This window comes from Falco rusticolus, chromosome 14, assembly GCF_015220075.1.
Source record: "Falco rusticolus isolate bFalRus1 chromosome 14, bFalRus1.pri, whole genome shotgun sequence".
In the NCBI taxonomy this organism is placed as follows: domain Eukaryota; kingdom Metazoa; phylum Chordata; class Aves; order Falconiformes; family Falconidae; genus Falco; species Falco rusticolus.
Genome location: NC_051200.1, coordinates 16,706,915 through 16,724,467, shown reverse-complemented (window position 1 = coordinate 16,724,467; position 17,553 = coordinate 16,706,915). Strand labels below are relative to the sequence as shown.

The 17,553-nt window shown below is 61.7% G+C and overlaps 3 protein-coding genes across 7 annotated transcripts; 1 reads left to right on the top strand and 2 right to left on the bottom strand.

Annotated features, from left to right (window-relative positions):
- Window positions 1-409: 409 nt before the first annotated feature.
- Window positions 410-4,048, bottom strand: TRMT12 (tRNA methyltransferase 12 homolog). Of its 3 annotated transcripts, none has more exons than XM_037408475.1 (8): window positions 3,966-4,048; window positions 3,294-3,398; window positions 2,988-3,143; window positions 2,719-2,891; window positions 2,480-2,630; window positions 2,293-2,402; window positions 1,304-1,461; window positions 410-1,231 (listed from the first exon to the last, which is right to left on the bottom strand). In XM_037408475.1, the coding sequence occupies exons 2-8, from the start codon at window positions 3,362-3,364 to the stop codon at window positions 785-787; spliced, it is 1,266 nt and encodes a 421-aa protein (XP_037264372.1). In that variant the 5' UTR covers window positions 3,365-3,398; window positions 3,966-4,048; the 3' UTR covers window positions 410-784. The 3 variants fall into 3 exon arrangements, with proteins under 3 accessions (XP_037264372.1, XP_037264370.1, XP_037264369.1); XM_037408473.1 differs by having other exon boundaries at window positions 2,719-2,908; window positions 2,988-3,135; XM_037408472.1 differs by having other exon boundaries at window positions 2,719-2,908; window positions 3,966-4,042.
- Window positions 4,049-4,079: 31 nt separating this feature from the next.
- Window positions 4,080-11,129, top strand: CSTF2 (cleavage stimulation factor subunit 2). 3 transcript variants are annotated; one of them, XM_037408312.1, is made up of 15 exons: window positions 4,080-4,184; window positions 4,304-4,382; window positions 5,022-5,191; window positions 5,500-5,636; window positions 5,754-5,873; window positions 5,975-6,130; window positions 6,258-6,381; window positions 6,697-6,759; window positions 8,036-8,095; window positions 8,719-8,860; window positions 9,229-9,380; window positions 9,680-9,957; window positions 10,402-10,527; window positions 10,669-10,794; window positions 10,925-11,129. In XM_037408312.1, the coding sequence occupies exons 1-14, from the start codon at window positions 4,127-4,129 to the stop codon at window positions 10,789-10,791; spliced, it is 1,788 nt and encodes a 595-aa protein (XP_037264209.1). In that variant the 5' UTR covers window positions 4,080-4,126; the 3' UTR covers window positions 10,792-10,794; window positions 10,925-11,129. The 3 variants fall into 3 exon arrangements, with proteins under 3 accessions (XP_037264209.1, XP_037264210.1, XP_037264211.1); XM_037408313.1 differs by lacking the exon at window positions 8,036-8,095; XM_037408314.1 differs by lacking the exons at window positions 8,036-8,095; window positions 8,719-8,860; window positions 9,229-9,380.
- A 527-nt stretch (window positions 11,130-11,656) lies between these two features.
- On the bottom strand, window positions 11,657-17,541 carry NOX1 (NADPH oxidase 1). The gene is made up of 13 exons (XM_037408530.1): window positions 16,512-17,541; window positions 15,417-15,512; window positions 14,868-14,978; window positions 14,697-14,781; window positions 14,477-14,619; window positions 14,218-14,399; window positions 13,865-14,003; window positions 13,667-13,759; window positions 13,273-13,508; window positions 13,030-13,192; window positions 12,756-12,902; window positions 12,418-12,542; window positions 11,657-12,233 (listed from the first exon to the last, which is right to left on the bottom strand). The coding sequence occupies exons 1-13, from the start codon at window positions 16,554-16,556 to the stop codon at window positions 12,107-12,109; spliced, it is 1,692 nt and encodes a 563-aa protein (XP_037264427.1). The 5' UTR covers window positions 16,557-17,541; the 3' UTR covers window positions 11,657-12,106.
- Window positions 17,542-17,553: the final 12 nt, after the last annotated feature.

Sequence of the window (17,553 nt, the reverse complement as noted above, 5' to 3'; positions counted from 1 at the left end):
GTGGGGACATGGTTTCTGGCCACTCAGGACAGCAGGGACCACCCCAAAACAAGCGTGAGGCCACAGCTCTGCCCACGCTTTTGGCTGTGCCATGGGGTTCCCTGCCACAGGACGGGGGGAGCTGGAGGAGATGGGACACCTACACAGAGGAAAACCCAAACCTCGTGGCCCCCCAGGACATCCAAGGCCAGCGGGAGCTCCCTCCTGGGGCAGCGGTTTCTCTGCAACAGGGGTACCCACACCATGCTCAGGCAAGGGGGCTTGCAGGCAGAACCCAGAGCAGGGGATGCCAGCAGAAGCTTTGGTCCCCAAGCCCCTCCACACACCACCCTGGGACCCGGCCCCCCCAGGCCAGGCCCCCACACACTTGCACCAGTGCTCACATTTTAACTGGACACCAACAGGAGAGGTAAGAAACACCTTTATTTTTGCATAAAGGTGAGAAGAAACCGAAATGAACAGGCCTGTTTCCAGTACAATAAAAAAGCGCACTGGTAAATACAAGCATCAAGCCTGTTCCTGACTCGCTGAAATGAAGCCTGGCAGGAACCCAGGGTCTCCTCAGCCCTGTGGCCCCCTCCTGCGGGAAAATGGGGCTGAAAGTGCCACCACACATCCAAGACCTGGGTGGCGACAGGCACAGCCAAGGCAGGATCCAGGGCACTCTCAGCCACAGCCTGCTCCATCCTCAGCTGGGATACGGTTCCTGGAGGGGTCTCCTGTGGGAGCACATCCAATGCCACTGTTTTGTGGGAGCCAGGGCCACACTGGGGGCTGTGCCCAGCTAGGCGGGCAGCGTCGGCCGGCACTCGAGGTCCAGCACAAGGTGATGCACATGGGGCGCGTAGGACTTGACCGCCTCGATGTGCAGGATGCTGGTGTGCCATGGCTGCCCATGCAGCTCTGCCAGCAGCCCCCGGATCCGTGCTGCCGTTGCTTCAGCCCACCTCTGCCACTCAGGCCTGATCCTGGCCCCCTGTGTCTCCTTCTCCCTGTCCTCCATTGGGTGCCATGCCTCTCCATTACAGTCTTTTCCCTCCGGAGATGCCTGCTCAGCCAGCAGGACTGGGGTCTGCAGTGGAGCCGTTGTGGGGAGCGTCTCCACGTTGTGGTGGATGTGGAGAATCCCACCTGTGCCCTTCTTCAGGACGCGGCAGGCCACTGGCCAGCCTTCCTCCGAGCTGGGAATCAGGCCCAGGTTCACCCGGTCCGCTACATCCCGCAGCTCCAGCTGGAAGAAGAGGGGAGGTGAGGGGGATGCCACATGGGGATGGGGGGTCTGAAGTCAGGCAGCATCGTTCACCTGCCGATTGTCCCCGTGGTGGACACAGCAGCGGTCCTGCACACCGTTCAGCACCAGGCTCCTCCGAAGGGCCTCCACAGCATGGCTGTTCCACTCGCAGGCGTGGGCAAAGGCAGCCGCTGCGTGAACCAGGTATGGCAGCGTGAAATAGCCGATGCCTGGAAGCAGGAGGTGGCAGTGGCTGAAGGCAGGGTCCAGGCACTGCCAGGGGTCCCTGCTCCTCCCCAGAAGCAGGCCAGGATGCAGATTGCCATCCCAGCTCTCTGAATCTGCTTTGCTCTGGGCTGGAACAAACCCAAATGCTGGGAAAATGGAAAATCATCCCCCCCTCCTCTGCAAAAGCAAAATCTGGCTTGAAAAATGTTTAAAGAGGAACTTATTTTACCTTCAGTCTTTGGCCGTTAGCTTAAGACCTGCCCTGCCCTGCTTCCACTCTGTGCAGAAGTGCCCAGAGTACCATTTATTTTAATTAATCCAGAGCAGTTTTGTGAATGCCACATCCTTTCCTCGTGGTACAAATTGGAAGCATTAACCTCCCTAAGCACAAAACGGCTGTTCTCTCGACATGCAAATGCCTGGTTCGATCTCCCCAGTTACTTTCACAGCACAGGACACTTCAGTTAGTGCCAGCCTGTCATGAAAACACAGGCTCAGAACATCTATGGGAGCTTTTCAGAAATAACATTGAGGGCAAATATTTCCCCTGGCTCCAAACGATTCCCATGAGCAGCACTAGGTACAGAGCAGCGTTCTGCAGAGCCTGAGCACAAGGTCATACTAAGTGTCCAAAGGCAACATGGACACAAGGAGAGACAGCAGTGCTGAGGGCTCACAGATGGGGTAGGAGCTCTAAGTCTGCATGTTTTTCCAGTGCAGGCTGGAAATGACGTTTCACATCCACCTGGATGCCATCAGTACCTGCATCACTGCTCTCTGCCTGCCTGCCCCCACAAGCCTGCCCTGCCAAACCCCTCCACCGTCCCTGTTACCTGCATAGAGATCCACCAGGACCTCCCCGGAGCAGGGCAGTGAGGCCACCCGCAGCTTCTCCGTGATGTTTCCCGGTGAGAACATGCACTTGGTCACGTCAAAGGTGTACCTGGGAGACACCGCTGACCCAGTGAGGGCAGCCCCTTCCCTGTACCAGCCGCACCCTGCAAGGCAGCTCCTGCCTACCTGATCCCGTTGTCCACATGCTCCACCCAGCCATCCTGGCCCAGCAGCAGGGTGACGCGGGGGGACCGCATCCCGTCTGGCAATACCCGTCCTCGCCTGGCCAGCCGCTGGGCACCCAAAGCCGAGGCGACCGTCTCCCAGAGCACTGGACCTGCAACACACCCATCCTGGGAGCTTTAAGAAAGGCCAGGGCAGCTCTTCAGGCAGGATCAGGGCAGGCAGGCCCTGCTGCCCCTTACCCAGCTTCTCCCACACCGCAGCCTTGAAGCTGTCCTCACTCAGCAGGACCAGGTCCTTGTGTCGCTGCCAGGCGTGGGGCACATCGCGCTCCAGCTCCTCTGACCAGCTCTCACCCAGCAGTCGCCGCAGCTCATCCCGCAGCTTCTGGGCTGGTGTCTGCCGGCGGGCTGCCCTGGAGGGGACGGGGCTCTGCGGGGAAGGATGTGGCACATGGGGCTGAGACCCCACCACCCCACAGCAGGGCTCAGGGCGAGGGCTCTCTCCCAACCTGGATCCAGACCAGTTCACAGGGCATCTCCTGGGGCAGCCACAGCTGGGAGAGCTTCTCCTCCAGCACAGGCAGGGCCACACAGCCCCCTGGCATCTTCTGCAGCTGGTAGTGCCTGTCCAGGAGCTGCTCCTCTTCCAACTGCTCCCTGCGAGGCTAAGGCATGGTCAGACCCTCCCCAGCCCTGCTGCCCACCCCATCGCAGGGAAGAGACCCCCGCTGTGTGCGGGGCTGGCCTCTGAGCTCTCCTCCCCGCCAGCCCTGCCGGAGCAGCCGCAGGGCTCCCATTCCCTCTTTCAGGCTCACCTGAGGCACTGGGCAAACCGCGGCTCCGTGGCCAGTGCAGGGACAGGGATGGGGGTGTCCCTGGCCTCCATCCTGCCGAGCCCCAGGACAGAGGGACATCACCGGCTGGCAGCGACACGAGCACTGGGTGTCAGGTTTGCAAGGGACAGGAGGGAGCTGCGGCCAGAGGAGTCCCTGGCACTGCCATGCTGGGGGCATCGGAGCCCCGGCTGCACGCGGGGGCAGGGGGCTGGCTGCCCTGGCACTGCCATGGGGTGCCCGGGGATGGGGCGCCCTGGGGGATTGCGTGCCCTAGGGGTGGTGTCCTTGGGATGGGGTGCCCTAGGGGATGAGGTCCCTGGGATGGGGCGGACTGGGGTGGTCCACGGAAAGGGATGTCCAGCGATGAGGTACCCCAGAGGATGGGGTGCTCGAGGTATAGGGGGAGTGGGTACCCCAGTAGTGGGATACGTGGGGGGTGGGGTGTCCCAGGGAATGGGGTGGCCGGGGAGTGGGGTGCTCGGCTGCGGGATACCCGGGGGGCTGTGCCTCTGGGCCGGTGCCCGGGACTGCACCCTTGAGGCCACGGCGCTGCTCCGAGAGCCAGCCCCTGATGGCGGACTGCCCGGAGAAGGGCTCCCCAAGGACCCCGCACCCCCCGGCCAGGTGGCCCGGCCCGCTCCCCGCTCCTACCGAGCGCGGCGCGGAAGCGGCAGCAGCACAGCCCCACGTTTCCCTCCGGAGCGCTTGCCGTGCCGCGCCGCCGTGCCTGTCGCGGGCGTGGGCGGAAGCGGAAGCGGGGGGGACTGCTTGGGGCGAGGGACCGGAAGCGGCGGCCAGGCCTGGGCGGCGGGATGGCGGGGTTGTCGGTGCGGGATCCCGCCGTGGACCGTTCCTTGCGCTCCGTCTTCGGTGGGTGCCGCGGGGCGGGGGGCGGGCCGGGCGGCCGAGCCCCCTGCGCCGTGCGGGGCCAGTATCCGCGGAGCCCTCGGCCTCCGTGCTGACCGGCGGCCACCGTCTCTCTTCTACAGTGGGGAACATCCCGTACGAAGCTACAGAGGAGCAGCTGAAGGACATTTTCTCAGAGGTTGGGCCCGTGGTCAGCTTTAGGTGAGGAGGGCTGCCCGCCCCGGTTCCCCCGAGCCCCGCGGGGCGGGCAGGGGCTGCCTCAGGCGGCGGCTGTGCGGGGGGCGCAGGCGCTGGGGCCCGCCGGGAGCTGCGGACGCAGCAGCCCAGCAGGGCAGCCCGAAAGCGGCCGCGTCGCGCCATGCTGGGGGCTGCTGCCCTGCTGCGGCCTGGAGCCGGGGCAGGTGGGTCCTGCAGTCCCGACCAGGCTGTACGCAGAGCACGCCCGTCCTCGGGGCTCTGCAGGGGTGTTTTCCTGGCTTGGTATCAGGCTTCAGTGAGCTCTCAGTCAAGGGCTTGGAAACAGCAGGAGAAGCCAGTCCAGCCCTGTGCCCCCAGGAGCTGTCTTTGTGGCGTTATGGGAAGCATGATGGTGCTTGTGCTGGTGGCCTTCCTGGACGCCAGAACTTTGGGAACACCTGGGTCTAGGAGGCCTTTTGGCTTTGGCTTAGGGCCCACTGTTGTGCACTTTGACCTGACTCCGGTGCCTTCGTTCTGCTCCGCAGTGCTCCTGTGTGGTGTACCCCAATAGCCCCGTTCTGAGCGATGGGGATATGTGGGCACTGCATGCTGCTCGATGCCTGTGCTGCCCTCAGCGGTGGTGGTTCTCTCCTCGCTGTGCAGGCTGGTGTATGACAGGGAGACGGGAAAGCCGAAGGGCTATGGCTTCTGTGAGTACCAAGACCAGGAGACGGCCCTCAGTGCCATGCGGAACTTGAATGGCCGAGAGTTCAGCGGGAGGGCCCTGCGTGTCGACAACGCGGCCAGTGAGAAGAACAAAGAGGAGCTGAAGAGTGAGTCTAAATTTTGTGATGTAGAGCGCACTGATGCCATGCTGGGCCTGCCCTTCTCAGCGTTACAAAGCATGCCTTTTCTGTAAGGCTAGCAAGATGGAGATCTCACAGAGCTGACCCGCTCTAAGCTATGTAGCAAGTAGCTTTGCAGACGGATGTGTGGGCTCAGCTCTATGTTTTCTGTCTCAGATGATCTTCCTGTTTTCACTGCCTCCTTTTCCCCATAATGGCGTGGTGCTTCCATTCTGATGAGCCCATTAAAAACAGCCAGTTTGTGTTGCTGTACAAGGTTGCAAACTTTGTTGCAGGCTTGGGCACAGGTGCACCCATCATAGAGTCACCCTACGGTGACCCGGTCAATCCTGAAGATGCCCCCGAGTCCATCAGCCGGGCAGTAGCCAGCCTGCCACCCGAGCAGATGTTTGAGCTGATGAAGCAGATGAAGGTGAGTGAAGCGGAGAGCTGCACTCTCCGCATGAGCACAGCTTCTACCACTGCTGCCCATGCCCTTGCAGCCCCTGTCGCACCTTGCCAGAGCTCTGATCTGCGTGTGTCTTCTCAGTTGTGTGTCCAGAACAGCCCCCAGGAAGCCAGGAACATGCTGCTCCAGAACCCCCAGCTGGCTTATGCCCTGCTACAGGCTCAGGTGGTCATGAGGATTGTCGACCCGGAGATTGCACTGGTTTGTCCCTTGCTGCCTTGTTTGTGGTCAGTAGGATATTGGTGCAGCCTGTTGTGGAGGAGGGGTGGAAGATAACTCTCTTCTCCTTTTTCTGCCCCTAGAAAATCCTGCATCGCCAGACCAGTGTTCCTCCTCTCATCCCAGGCAACCAACAGCCAGTGCCAGGGCCGGGGCCAGGACCAGGACCAGGGCCTGGGCCAGGGCCTAACGCCCAGCTGAACCCACAGAATACACCCTCGTCCCAGCCACAGCCCATAGTAAGAGTCTACACGATGCATGTGCTGTGTGTGGGAGAGATGGGCATTGCCAGATCCAGCTCTCCCAGCTTGGATGTGCATGCCTGGGTGAAGGGGCTTCCCTGACTCAGTTTTCTCTCCTGGGTAGGGTGGGATGCACGTAAATGGCGCTCCGCCTCTGATGCAGCCGCCCATGCAGGGAGGAGTGCCGGCCCCAGGACAGATGGCAGCCCCTGTGCAGGGCCCAGGCCCTGGCCCCATGGCTCCAGGAGGTGAGTGCATGGGTTTTGGCTGAGCGGGGCCTGGGGCGCACGGGTCCTGCAGACAGCGCCCCTCTACCTTCCCCCTAACTGGAGGGCTTGGCCCTGTGAGAGCACATGTAGCCCATACCATACATCATGGTTGTGGCTACTGCCAGCAGTGGTCCAGAAAGTTGGCTTGTCTCTGTGGGGGGCCAACACCAAGAAAATAAACTGCTGGATGCTCCCCAAGGAGCTGGGCACAGGGGAGGTAGTTGGGGCCAGAGGAATCTGTTAGTGGTGCGGGGATGGCCAAGGAGGGATCTGATCTCTGCCTGTCCCTCTCAGGTGGGCTGCAGCCGCAGGTTGGGATGCCGGGTGGAGGGCCAGTCCCCTTGGAGCGTGGACAAGGTAAAACAGACGTGAATGAGTGCTGTGCGTCATGTGAGCATTGCTCTGGTGGGGGCCTGGGCCACGGGTGCTGAGCAGTGCTGTGCCAAGAGCCCCTGCCAGTTACCTGCAGCCTTGCTGTCCCTGGTTCCGGGGCAGCTCCCACAGCGCTGAGCTGCACCCAGGTTTGTTCGCTTAGGCGCAAGGCTGTGGTAGCAGCTCTCCTGCTTCCAGGGCCCCAGCCCATGCACCAGTTTGCTCCCAGTTTGTTCTGTGCCACGTTGTGCAGACGTGCCCTGGAAGCTGGGAGAGCTGCCAGTCCCTGCAGAGCCCCACTGAGCAGGACGTGCCTGTGATTCCCATCTCTCTGTGAGCCTGTGTCTGTCCCTTTGCTTGTGTGGGCAGGCCGAGCTTGCTCTTCTCTGGTCCCTGTCCTGTTCCTTTGCTGTCTGGGTGCTGCGAAGCAGCTTGTGCTGCCATTGCGTCTGCCCGCATGTGCCAGCACTCCCCGCGCCGTGCCCGGCAGAGGGAGCCGGGCCTTCGCTTTCGCTTGCGACAGTGAGTGCGAGGCTTGGCAGGGAATTTCCTGGTGAGTGATGGCTTGGCTTTCCCTCCGCAGGCACGGTCTGTACGGCCCAGCCCCACAGCCGTATTCTTTACGGTTCACATGTTGCGTGGCCACTGTGTCAAGCCACAACCAAGGCGTTCCTGTTCTTCCAGTAATAAGGCACACGGGCAGCCACCCCTATTGCCTTCGCTCGTATCGTAGGCCTTGTTTCAGGGATGTGACAAACTTGTTCTGAGATCCTCTTGTCTTAGGTACTTAGGGGCAGCTGACTTGCATTTTCTTTGGGGTGGGCACCGTCTTCCTGACAGCAGCCTCGTAGTTCTTGGCACCCAGAAGGTTTTGGAGAGCAGACAGCTGGCTCTGGGGAGTGCCGCGGGAAGCTGCGGGCAGAGGCAGAAGCTGGCTGGCTGCATGTTGCGGGGCACAGCACAGCCCCACAGAATGCCAGTTCTCTCAGCAGGACGTCCTCCCGCCCTGCACATTCACGTAGTGAGTGAGGGAAGGGCCGTGCCAAGCGGTCTGTCACGCCTGTGGTGGCAGAGGTGGCGTTAATGGAAGAGGTTGGTAAAGCCAGACCTGCAGCATCCAGCATCTTCTCCCTAGGTCTTCCGGGGGACTTCAGGGAGTGGAGGTGATCCTGCAGGCAGCATTGTCCCCAAAGCTGAGTGCATGTGTGCATACACTATTTACGTGTCTGCTCTTCTCCCTCTTTTCCTGCTGCTTGCCCAGGGAACCTGCAGCTCTCGCCCGTGGGACCTGCCAGGCCTGCGTCTATCGAACGCGTTCAAGGTATCCCGGCACCCGCCAGCTGCCTCCTCCCGTGGAGCTCGTTGTGGAGTGTGCAGAGTAGCTTTCACCCCGCTGCACTCGGGGCCAGGGACTGGCATATCACTCTGTAGCCTGGCAGGGTAAAGAGGAGGAGGAGGCAGGATTTCCTCCAGTGCTGGAGGAGAGAACAAGCTAGAGCCGTGCACAGAGAGCCACCAGTGGAAAAGGAGAGCCTGCTTGGAGAGGGCCTTTGCCTAGGATCCAGCCCCCTTTGACACCTCGTTACCAGGAGCCTTCCAGGTCTTGCTTTGCTCCTGGCCCCATGTCAGCGGGGTGTTGATGCCCATGCTTGTAGGGATTGCCATGGGGGCACCCACGCTTGGTTTGACCACCTGGTGCCATAAGGAGCCTGAGATAGAGCCAGAGGGAAAGAGAGCGATTAAATCGGCAGCTAGGGAAGGGGTTTTGGTGCACTCTGGCCTTGTGTGAGGGGCTGCGCCCCGGCGGTCAGCACGGCTCACCTGCCTGCGCGCCGGTGAGCGGCAAGGCTGCCCCACACCCCAGCCCCAAGAGCGCTGGGGGACAGTCTCAGCACAGCACTGGTCATGCAGATCCTCACGAGCTCTTGTGTGTCTCCCTGGCAGTGCCCATGCCAGACCCGAGGGCCCCTATGCAGCGTGGACCTCTACCTGCTAGTGGCCCGCCGCCCCGAGGCCTTTTGGGAGATGCCCCGAATGACCCTCGCGGAGGGACCCTGCTCTCAGTCACTGGAGAAGTGGAGCCCAGGTGAGGGGAGAGGGAAGGAGAGGAGCCCTTGGCACTGTCCCCTGCCCAAGGGTGACCTCTCACTGAGGACAGGGGAGTGGCTCCCAGCCTTTCGGGAGTCACTGCTGCCTGGTCGGAGGCCTCTGTTCTGCCGACCATGGGGGCTGGCCCGTTTCTGCGTGGACGGGGCATCCCCAGGGTGATGGCAGCAGCCCTGTGGCATGGGGCCGACAGCACCTGTCCCTGTGCCAGCCTCGCCCTCCTCCCCTGTGGCCGGCTTCGGGGGCAATCCCAGCGCTCTGCCCAGACCGTGCCAAGCCAGCGTCTGATTCACACTCTCTCGCTTTTTCTTCTCCTCCTGCTTTGCTCTCCTCGTCTCTCTGCCTCAGAGGTTACCTTGGGCCGCCCCACCAGGGAGCCCCTATGCACCATATGCCTGGTCATGACAGCCGTGGCCCCCCCCATGAGATGAGGGGGGGACCCATGGGAGAACCCCGACCACTGATGGGAGAGCCACGGGGGCCCTTGATGGATGCTCGAGGTGAGAGAGGGGGCATGAAATAATGGGTGGCTTAAAGCGTACAGACAAGAAGTCAGAGTGGAGCCCACTGCCCTGACACGAGACATAGGAAGGGAGTTTGGGCAGTGAAACGACTGACTCCAGGGCAAGGAACGACAGTTCCACAGGGCAAGGGACTTCCTCCAGGCATGTCCCCTCTGCCCCCAGCCCTGCACCTTTCGGGCATTTGCTCGCCCCCAGACAAAGGAGGCAGCAGGCTCGCTCCCATGCTCCCTGTGGCACTGCTCCTTTCAACAGCTTGCCGTGTCTTTCCTCTGCAGTCGGAAGAGATCCCCGGGGGCTGGAGCCACGAGGATTGGAGCCACGAGGGTTGGAACCCCGGGTGATGGAAGCGCGAGCCCTGGAGGCACGAGGCCTGGAGCCACGGGTCCTGGAGCCGCGAGTGCTGGAAGCCAGGGCCATGGAGGCCAGGGTCATGGAGCCACGGGGCCTGGAGCCTCGAGGGCCAGGTCCCAACCCACGTGGCCCCATGCCTGGTGGGATACAGGGTCCTGGGCCACTTAACATGGGAGCCAGTGGCCCGCAGGGGCCCCGCCAGGTACACACAACACCTCTGCTCAGCTGGTGGGCGCCGACGATGTCCTGTAGGTTAGGGATGGGTGGGGAGCGTGAACGTGTCCTGCAGCAGCTAGCGAGGGGAGGGCATCCTGCAGAGCAGCACCTCCAGGAAGCACAAAGCCTAGGTCAGTGGCTTTCTGAGGGGTCAGGGCATCTGTCCCATCTCCCCAGGCACTGCCTGTCTGCTGGGGACAGGACAAGGATCAGGCCTCTCTCCACCTCTTCCTGATGTAGGTGCAGGGAGGAGTGCGGGAGTTGGAGGGACAGGAGAGCACATAAAATGCATGGTAGCCTGTCTCTCGTCATGCTTGGGCATTGTCAGGCTGTCTGTGAGGGCATTCATCTGATCATGCTTGGTGTTCCTGTATCTGCATGGCTGAGCCCAGAGACCCCTTGGTCCTTACCCTCTCTCTTGCGCCCACAGGTTCCTAACATGGCAGGGGCAGGCTTGCAGGGAGGAGGCATTCCTGGGGCAGGGGTCCAAGGAGCTGGTCAGCCTGGAGGCTTTAGCCCTGGACAGAGCCAGGTTACTCCCCAGGATCACGAGAAGGTAAGAGGATGAAAAGCAGCAGATGAGAGCAGGAGCAGCACTTCCTATGCACCTGACTGTGGCAGGGACAGCCCCTTCCTGGCTCCAGTAACCTGTGGCTGCTCTGGCAGGCATGGCTCTCATTCCCCCCTTTCCCCACAGGCAGCCCTGATCATGCAGGTTCTGCAGCTGACAGCAGACCAGATCGCCATGCTGCCGCCGGAGCAGCGGCAGAGCATCCTTATTCTAAAGGAGCAAATCCAGAAGTCTACAGGGGCACCCTGACAGGTGACGTCCTTAGCCAGGCCTCAGCCTGTGCCTGTCCCCTTCAGTAAATCAGAGAGCTGCTCAGGATGGGGCTCTGTCCTGTTTTTCCTCCTTGTGCCGGGGCTCACTGTCCTCCCCTTCCTCCTTGCAGCCCTGGCAGGCACGTGGTGGAGATGCTGTCTGCCTGGACAGAGGCAACGCTCTACGGCAGCTACTTCCCGTTGCTGTCTGCGCTGATGCTGTGTTTTGGGAGAGGTTTCTCCTCACACCCTAACATTTTCCCCTTCCGTTCATCTTTTTTTCTGTGTGTATATTTTATGATGTTTGAAATAAAGTGGGAGGAGGGTTTGAGTAAAGCTGTGTCTCTGGCTGCCTTGTTGGTCTTTCATGGAGGCCAGAGTGGGACTGCTGGGTTGTGGGAGCAGTCTGGCCCGGCTCCAGGCTAGCCTAAGTCCAGACCACTTGCCTTCCTCCCTTCTCCCTAGCAGCAGGGCAAGAACTACTGATGGGATTTCTTAGGTGCTGTGCTGTTCCCAGGGGTGTAAGGGAAGGGCAGAATGGGGAGCTCGGCTTTCTGTCCCCACTAGCTGGGCAGGAAGGGCTCCGTATCACATTGCTGTATCACTTACCGTGCCAGCCTGGGTGGGGAAGGTGGTTTTCCCCTCTTCTCTGCATATACTTGAGGAGAATTTGTTGCCTTTACACGAGCTGCATTTGAAGCCAGACTGCGCTGGTGTGTGCCTGACGGGTGGTGCAGGCTGGCTCCGGGGTGGCAGCCAGCCCCTGTGGAGGGGAAGTGCCTTACCCTGCACCCCAGCAGGTTTGCTATGAACCAGCTTTGTTACTGCAGCCCTACAAGGGGGCAAAGAGTGGGCTTCCTTCGTAGCTGCACGGAGGCTTTTATTATAAGGGAAAGCAAGTTTAAGTTACCCTTTTATGCAAAGGACAGTTTAAACCTGGAGGGGCACATCTGGCTCCCAGTGCCTGCTCGGCTTGCCCGTGTCCCGTCCCCATCCTTGTCCCATGCTTGTGCCCAGCCCGCTGGGTGCTCCTGCTGCACCAGCAGCATCATGGCAGCATGTGTCTCCGGTTTCTCGACAGAGGGCCGTGTGGTGCTGCAAGCCCGCTCTCCCCACAAGGACCCCTTGTAGACCAGGTCAAGGCAGCATCATCTTTGAACGTGGAGCTTCGCAGGGGGAAGGAGCGCCTTGCCGTGTTTTGCACAGCTTTGGTGTACGCGCTCTTCAGCAGATGCTTACCCCGGGCCATGCTCCAGCATGGGGGTGAGACTGGCAGGGTCCCCTGCCTGCTGGGGTCCCAGCCTGGCTGCCACTTAAAAGTTCTCCTTGTTGAAGTAGAATTTGACCTTCCTGGGGTCCAGGCTGGAGTGTTGGTGGCAAGACTTCTGCAGGCTCTTTGCCAAGGCCCCTGGCCCGCAGAGGAACACGCCGACCACCGACCTGTACACGGCACAAGGGGCATCAGCACTGGGCAGGTGGCTCAGGGAAAAGTGATTTAAGAGCTTTTTGGGGTCCCTGCAACCTGCAGGGGATAAATGCTCCCCTCCCAAAGCCAGCACTGCACGCCAGGGAGGAGAGGGTGCCTCCCAGCTCCGGCACCCTGAACCCCCTGCCCAGCTCTCACCTGGGGTGGGCTGCAGCCACCGCCGCGAACTCGCTGTTCCACATGGGCCGCCCAAAGATGGTTTTATGCCTGAGGCCCGTCACTGTGTCTGTAGCAGTGTCAAAGCGGAGCGCCACGTTGTTGGCCTGGGCAGAGCAGGGACGGTGAGGATCCTGGCCACCATCCATGAGCCCACCTCCAGTCCCTCACCACAGAGGAGCATCCCTCGCTGATGCCCACCAAACGCCACTCCTGGACCTTCTGCCTGCAAGCTGTTGACATGCTCGCCCTGCCTCTCCTGCCTGAGCTGGCCACCCCGTGTCCCCCCTCGTAGTCATGCCTGCCCATGGTTGACTCACAATGCTGGTGTCCCAGCCGGTGAGGAAGAGACGGTAGGTGAGAAAGTCTGCCTTGCCCGACTCTGCCATCTTCTGCTCCAGTGAGGCAAGCAGGTCATTGAACCAGGCAAAGGCTCCCGTGTCCCGGCAGAGCCAGTAGAAATATATCTGGGATGCAGGGGTAGAGGGGTTGCCCAAGCTGGAGCAGAGCAGGAGGCGTGGAAGGATGCAACATCGAGAACTGGGAAGCCCAGCGTGGAGGAACCCACGGCTGGTCCCATGGGACACCCCATACCTTCTTGGTCTTGAGGGTCTGGTCAGCCTGCTGGAACTTGTACCAGATGGACTTCAGGATGGAGGCAAAGGGTGTGACGCCAATGCCTGCTCCCACCAGCATGGCCACCTCATACTGGAACACGTCTTCACTGGCTGTGCCGAAGGGGCCATCCACCTCGATCCTGGCCGAGAGAGGGCCTGGGTAAGAGGTACAGCCTCCCCAGCCCCCTGGGATGGTCTGTTCTGGTGCTCCCCAGCCTACCTGGGCATCTCTGACTTCTGCTGCTGGAAGGTGTGGACGAGACGCTCTGTCCAGTCCCCAGCCACCCGGATATGGACAGAGAAGAAGTCCTCCTCAGGTGCCGAGGTGAGGGTGAAGGGGTGCCACTCCAGCATGGAGATGGCAGGGCAGTTGATGAAGACGTACTGCCCCACTTCCATGCGAAAGCCCTTCTTCTGCATCTGCAGCTCCAGCACACGGGCAGGGTGCATGACCACCTGCGGGGCAGGGATGGGGCTCAGCACCCCACCTGGCTCCTGTCCCTGGGCAAGGGGCTTTGGCAGTGGCCCCTGCCTACCACCCCGGCAGGGAGCTGCAGCACCAGTGGCAGTGCGGGAAGCAGCTGGCAGCAGGCACAGGCTCCTGCACCACCCACCTTGGTGACAACCACCTTCTGCCGTGCGCGCCAGACCCGGAGGATCCGCTCGAATACGTAGAGGACAATGGGGGCCAGAACCCACTTCCAGGACTGTGGGGATGGAGGAGAGCAAAGGGTTGGGGAGGGCCAAGGCCAGAGCATGCCAAGGGCAGAGGAAGGGCTTCTCCCCCCGCAGCCGTCCCGCTGCTGCCTTACCTCGGTGGGGATGCTGCCAAACTCGGGGTCTTTCCAGCAGCTGTGGCTGCAGTTCTCGGCCTTGTGCGTGAGGCAGCGGGCACACCGATGGGGGTGCACCTCCTCCATGCTCTCCTCTGTCTGCCCGCGCACCAGCCCGCTGCAGGGGAGTGAGGGATGAGCCTGGGGGCCGGGTCCTGCCCCCTGGACGGGGCTGAGCCACACTGTGTGGGGCCAGCTGGGCTAGCCGGCCCTGGGAATGAGGAGCCCACGGCCCCGCTGGACCCTCTCCAGGGCTGCACCGCTGCCCCACCGGGCGTACGCGGCCGCTGCCCCTTGCTGTCCTGCCTTCAGGGAGCAGTGAGGAGCCTTACGCAATGCCATGGATGACAAGGCCAGCAAAGTAGATGAGGAAGAGATGGTGTGTGTACCAGAAGACCTCAAAATAGTTCCTGCGGATAAACTCAGTGGAGGACGTGACCATGAGGATGAGCGCCAGCGTGATGATGACACCTGTCAGTCCCGGGATGGTGGTGAAGGCCACATACTCAACAGTCTGCAGGGGCAGCAGGAGAGGTTAGGGAGGCAGGGGACAGGTGGTGGCAGGGGGCTGGACACCAAGGCTGCCCTCACCGTCTGGTTGGAGTGGATGGGGTTCAGCCACTTGCTGCCCTGCAGGTGCATCTTGGAGAGGACAGCGGGGAGGCTGCCATCGGTGGCTTGCTGGCTGTGGTTGTAGCGCTCCAGGTTGAAGAGGTGGGCGATGGTGTGCACGGCTGGATAGGGGACAGGCAGTCACCTTCATGGCCACCTCCCAGTCCCCACCATGCCCCAGCCCAGCACGGGGCAATACCTGTGAGCAGGGCCAGCGTGTACGCCACCAGCTTGTGGAAGGTGAGGTTGTGGTCCAGCTGTTTCCGCAGAGTTCGCCTGCAGCACTGCAGGGAGAGGCGGTGGCATCAGGACAGGGATGGGGACAGGGATGGGGACAGCCACGCTGGCCGTGCTGTGGCGGGGCACTCACCGAGCAGGTCCCGCGGAGGAAGGAGAGGAGGTTGCGGCAGACGGGCAGCAGGATCAGCATGCTGTTGAAGTTGAGGCACTTGGCTGATGCTCGTGCCCATGCCAAAGCGGACTGGGGAGAGGACCGGGGGTGAGCGCTGCTGTCCCGCACTGCAGGTGGGGTACGTCCGCCTGCCCCCATGCTGGCCCCCACAGCTCTGCCCAGCATGGTGCTGTGCTGGGACTGGGACAGGGTGGACCCAAGCTGGGAGTGAGTGATGCTGGGCTGGGGACCAGGAGGGAGCGATTCTCGGCTGGGGGTTGGGAGGGAGTGATGCTGGACTGGGCTGGGAACTGGGAGGGGGTGATGCTGGGCTGGAACAAGACAGGGACCAAGATAGGGACCATCATGGAGCACTGCAAGGCTGGGAAGTGGGACAGAGTGATGCAGGGCTGGAAGAGGACAGGGCAAGGAAGGGGCATGGGGTGCTACAGCCCCCACCCCACCGCAGGAAGGCCCCAAGGGGCATGCATGCCCAGGCAGGCAGGGTGCTGCAGGGAAACATCTTACCCCGAGGATGGCCCTGGTGTAGAAATACCGCTCGTCCCGGTCAAAGAACAGAAAGTAGTATGTGAAGAGGAAGATGTTGATGCCCAGCCAGGCTGCCTGCAGGGGAAATCCATGGCCCCATGAGGGACCCCAGCCCGGGACCCCTTTCACCCCACAGCACTTGGTTGTGGTTACAGCCAGAGGGTGTCAGGACAGCACATCCCCTGCTGCTTCCTCATGACCTGCGGCAGCACACAATGGGCCAGGACACGGGTCCAAGGCTGGGGAAAAGTGTGAGAGTCTTCAAAAATAACTCTCTTGTCCCCCACGGCCCTGTGCATCACCCACACACAAGGAAGGAGGAAAGGCCAGGAGCAGGCAGCGCCTGCACAGCGGGAGGGCAGATCCAGAGGATGGTCGGGGCTGAGCAGGGCTGTGTGGAGAAGGCTTTGGGAGGGGGAAGTTTCACAGGGCGCTGGCTCACCCAGCCCCGCCACGCTGCTGTCCCCTGCCCAACCCTGCTGCAGCCCACACTGGTCTCTCAGCCACTGATTTTTTGAAGAGCTCCCAAACCAACTCTGCCTTGCATTTGTTTTGTTTTTTTTTGAAAAAAGTCATTTAAAAGTGAAAATAACCCCACTTTCTGAACACCCCCATTTTCCCACGCATTTGCAGCTCCTCATGCAGCACCGAGCAGCTGGCACGGTGCTGGCCGGGCAATCAGCAGCAGATCATCCCTACGGTCCAGGCTCCTCACCCCGGTGTGGGCTCTCATGGGACCCTCCTGCTCTCACACGGGAAGTGCCCAGGCAAAGCAGCTGGGCAAAGCAGCGTCATTTTTAAGTTCTGCAGTGGGACCCCCCCTTTCCTTTGAGTCCTGTTTTCCTCAACACAAGTTTTCTGAACCCCATCCCTCCCCTGGCCACCGGGGCTTTGCAGGCTGGCTGAGCAGAGGGGATGCTTGTCCCTCCCAGCAGCCCACCCTCAGGACAGCCCATCAGCCCCCGTTTTCCCAGCAAGGCCCCCGGTGCTGTATCCAGACTGTGCCCCGCATAACCCCCCCCATCGCCCTAGCCCCCCGCCCTGGCAGATGAGCCCCCAGCCCCACACACTCACGAGGACAGCAGCCGAGAACCAGTGGTTGACCAGCCAGTTGCCCATGGTGCGATGTCCTGGCGGCCGCCGCCTGCCCGCCGTTTTATGGAGGCGGCAGCCCCGGTGGCGGGAACAGCACCGCAGGGACTTTCCCCTGAGAAGCCTTTGAGGAAATGCCAAGTAGTTCCAAAGGCCACCTCCCAGGAAGGCAGGGCTGACCCTACCGGGCACCCCAAAACCAGCCCTTCGTGCCGGCTGGGCAAGGCCTCCCACTGAGGTGGCCCCCGTGGCCCCCCGGCTGGGCACTGCAGGGCATCAGGCTGCTCTGCCCGGTTCTTTGCAGTATCTGGGGACAAACCCGGGCTTTTTTTCAGGTAGGAATCTCCTGGTGGGAGGAAGTAGCGGAGAGTCTGTCCTGCTCCCAGCTCAGCAATTGTGCCCTTGCCTGGCCTCCCACGCCAGCCTTTGCTGCTTCTGTTTTACAAGAAAACCACCAAAGGAGGAGAAGCATCCTGGGAGCAAGGCACCATGCTGGGGTCAGGATCCAGCCCAGGGACCCACTCCAAAGCAGGTGAATTGAGACTGAGCACCAGTGGTGCAGCACCACCACGGGCCCCCCGAGGGTGCTGAGCGCCCTCAGCCCGACGCCAAGCACCCTTCAAACTAAGCTGACCCCACAGATGGGTGCTGGGGGGAGGGTCACACTCCTGGTTTGGGGGCAGGACGCCTGGGTCCCATCAGCATCCTTGCCAGCACGCCAGCTGTCCTTCGTCTCCTGCCTCCCCTCTGCTGCAGGGGCCCAAGCTCTGCCGTGCCTGGCGCTCCTGCTGAGAACAGCAGCCAGCACTGGGGCCTCCAGCCTGGAGGAACAGGTTGGGCAGGATTGCTCCTTGCTGGTATGCTGGGTTGCTCCTGGCCTGCAGCCATGGCCGCGCTGACGGAGGCACAGGATAAGGCTGGCCCCCCTTCCGCCATGCTCCCGTACCTCATCAGCTCCATCATGGGGAATCCCCACCATCCCCATTTGCCACTGGGGCAGCCCCGGCTTGGTGCCCATGAGGAC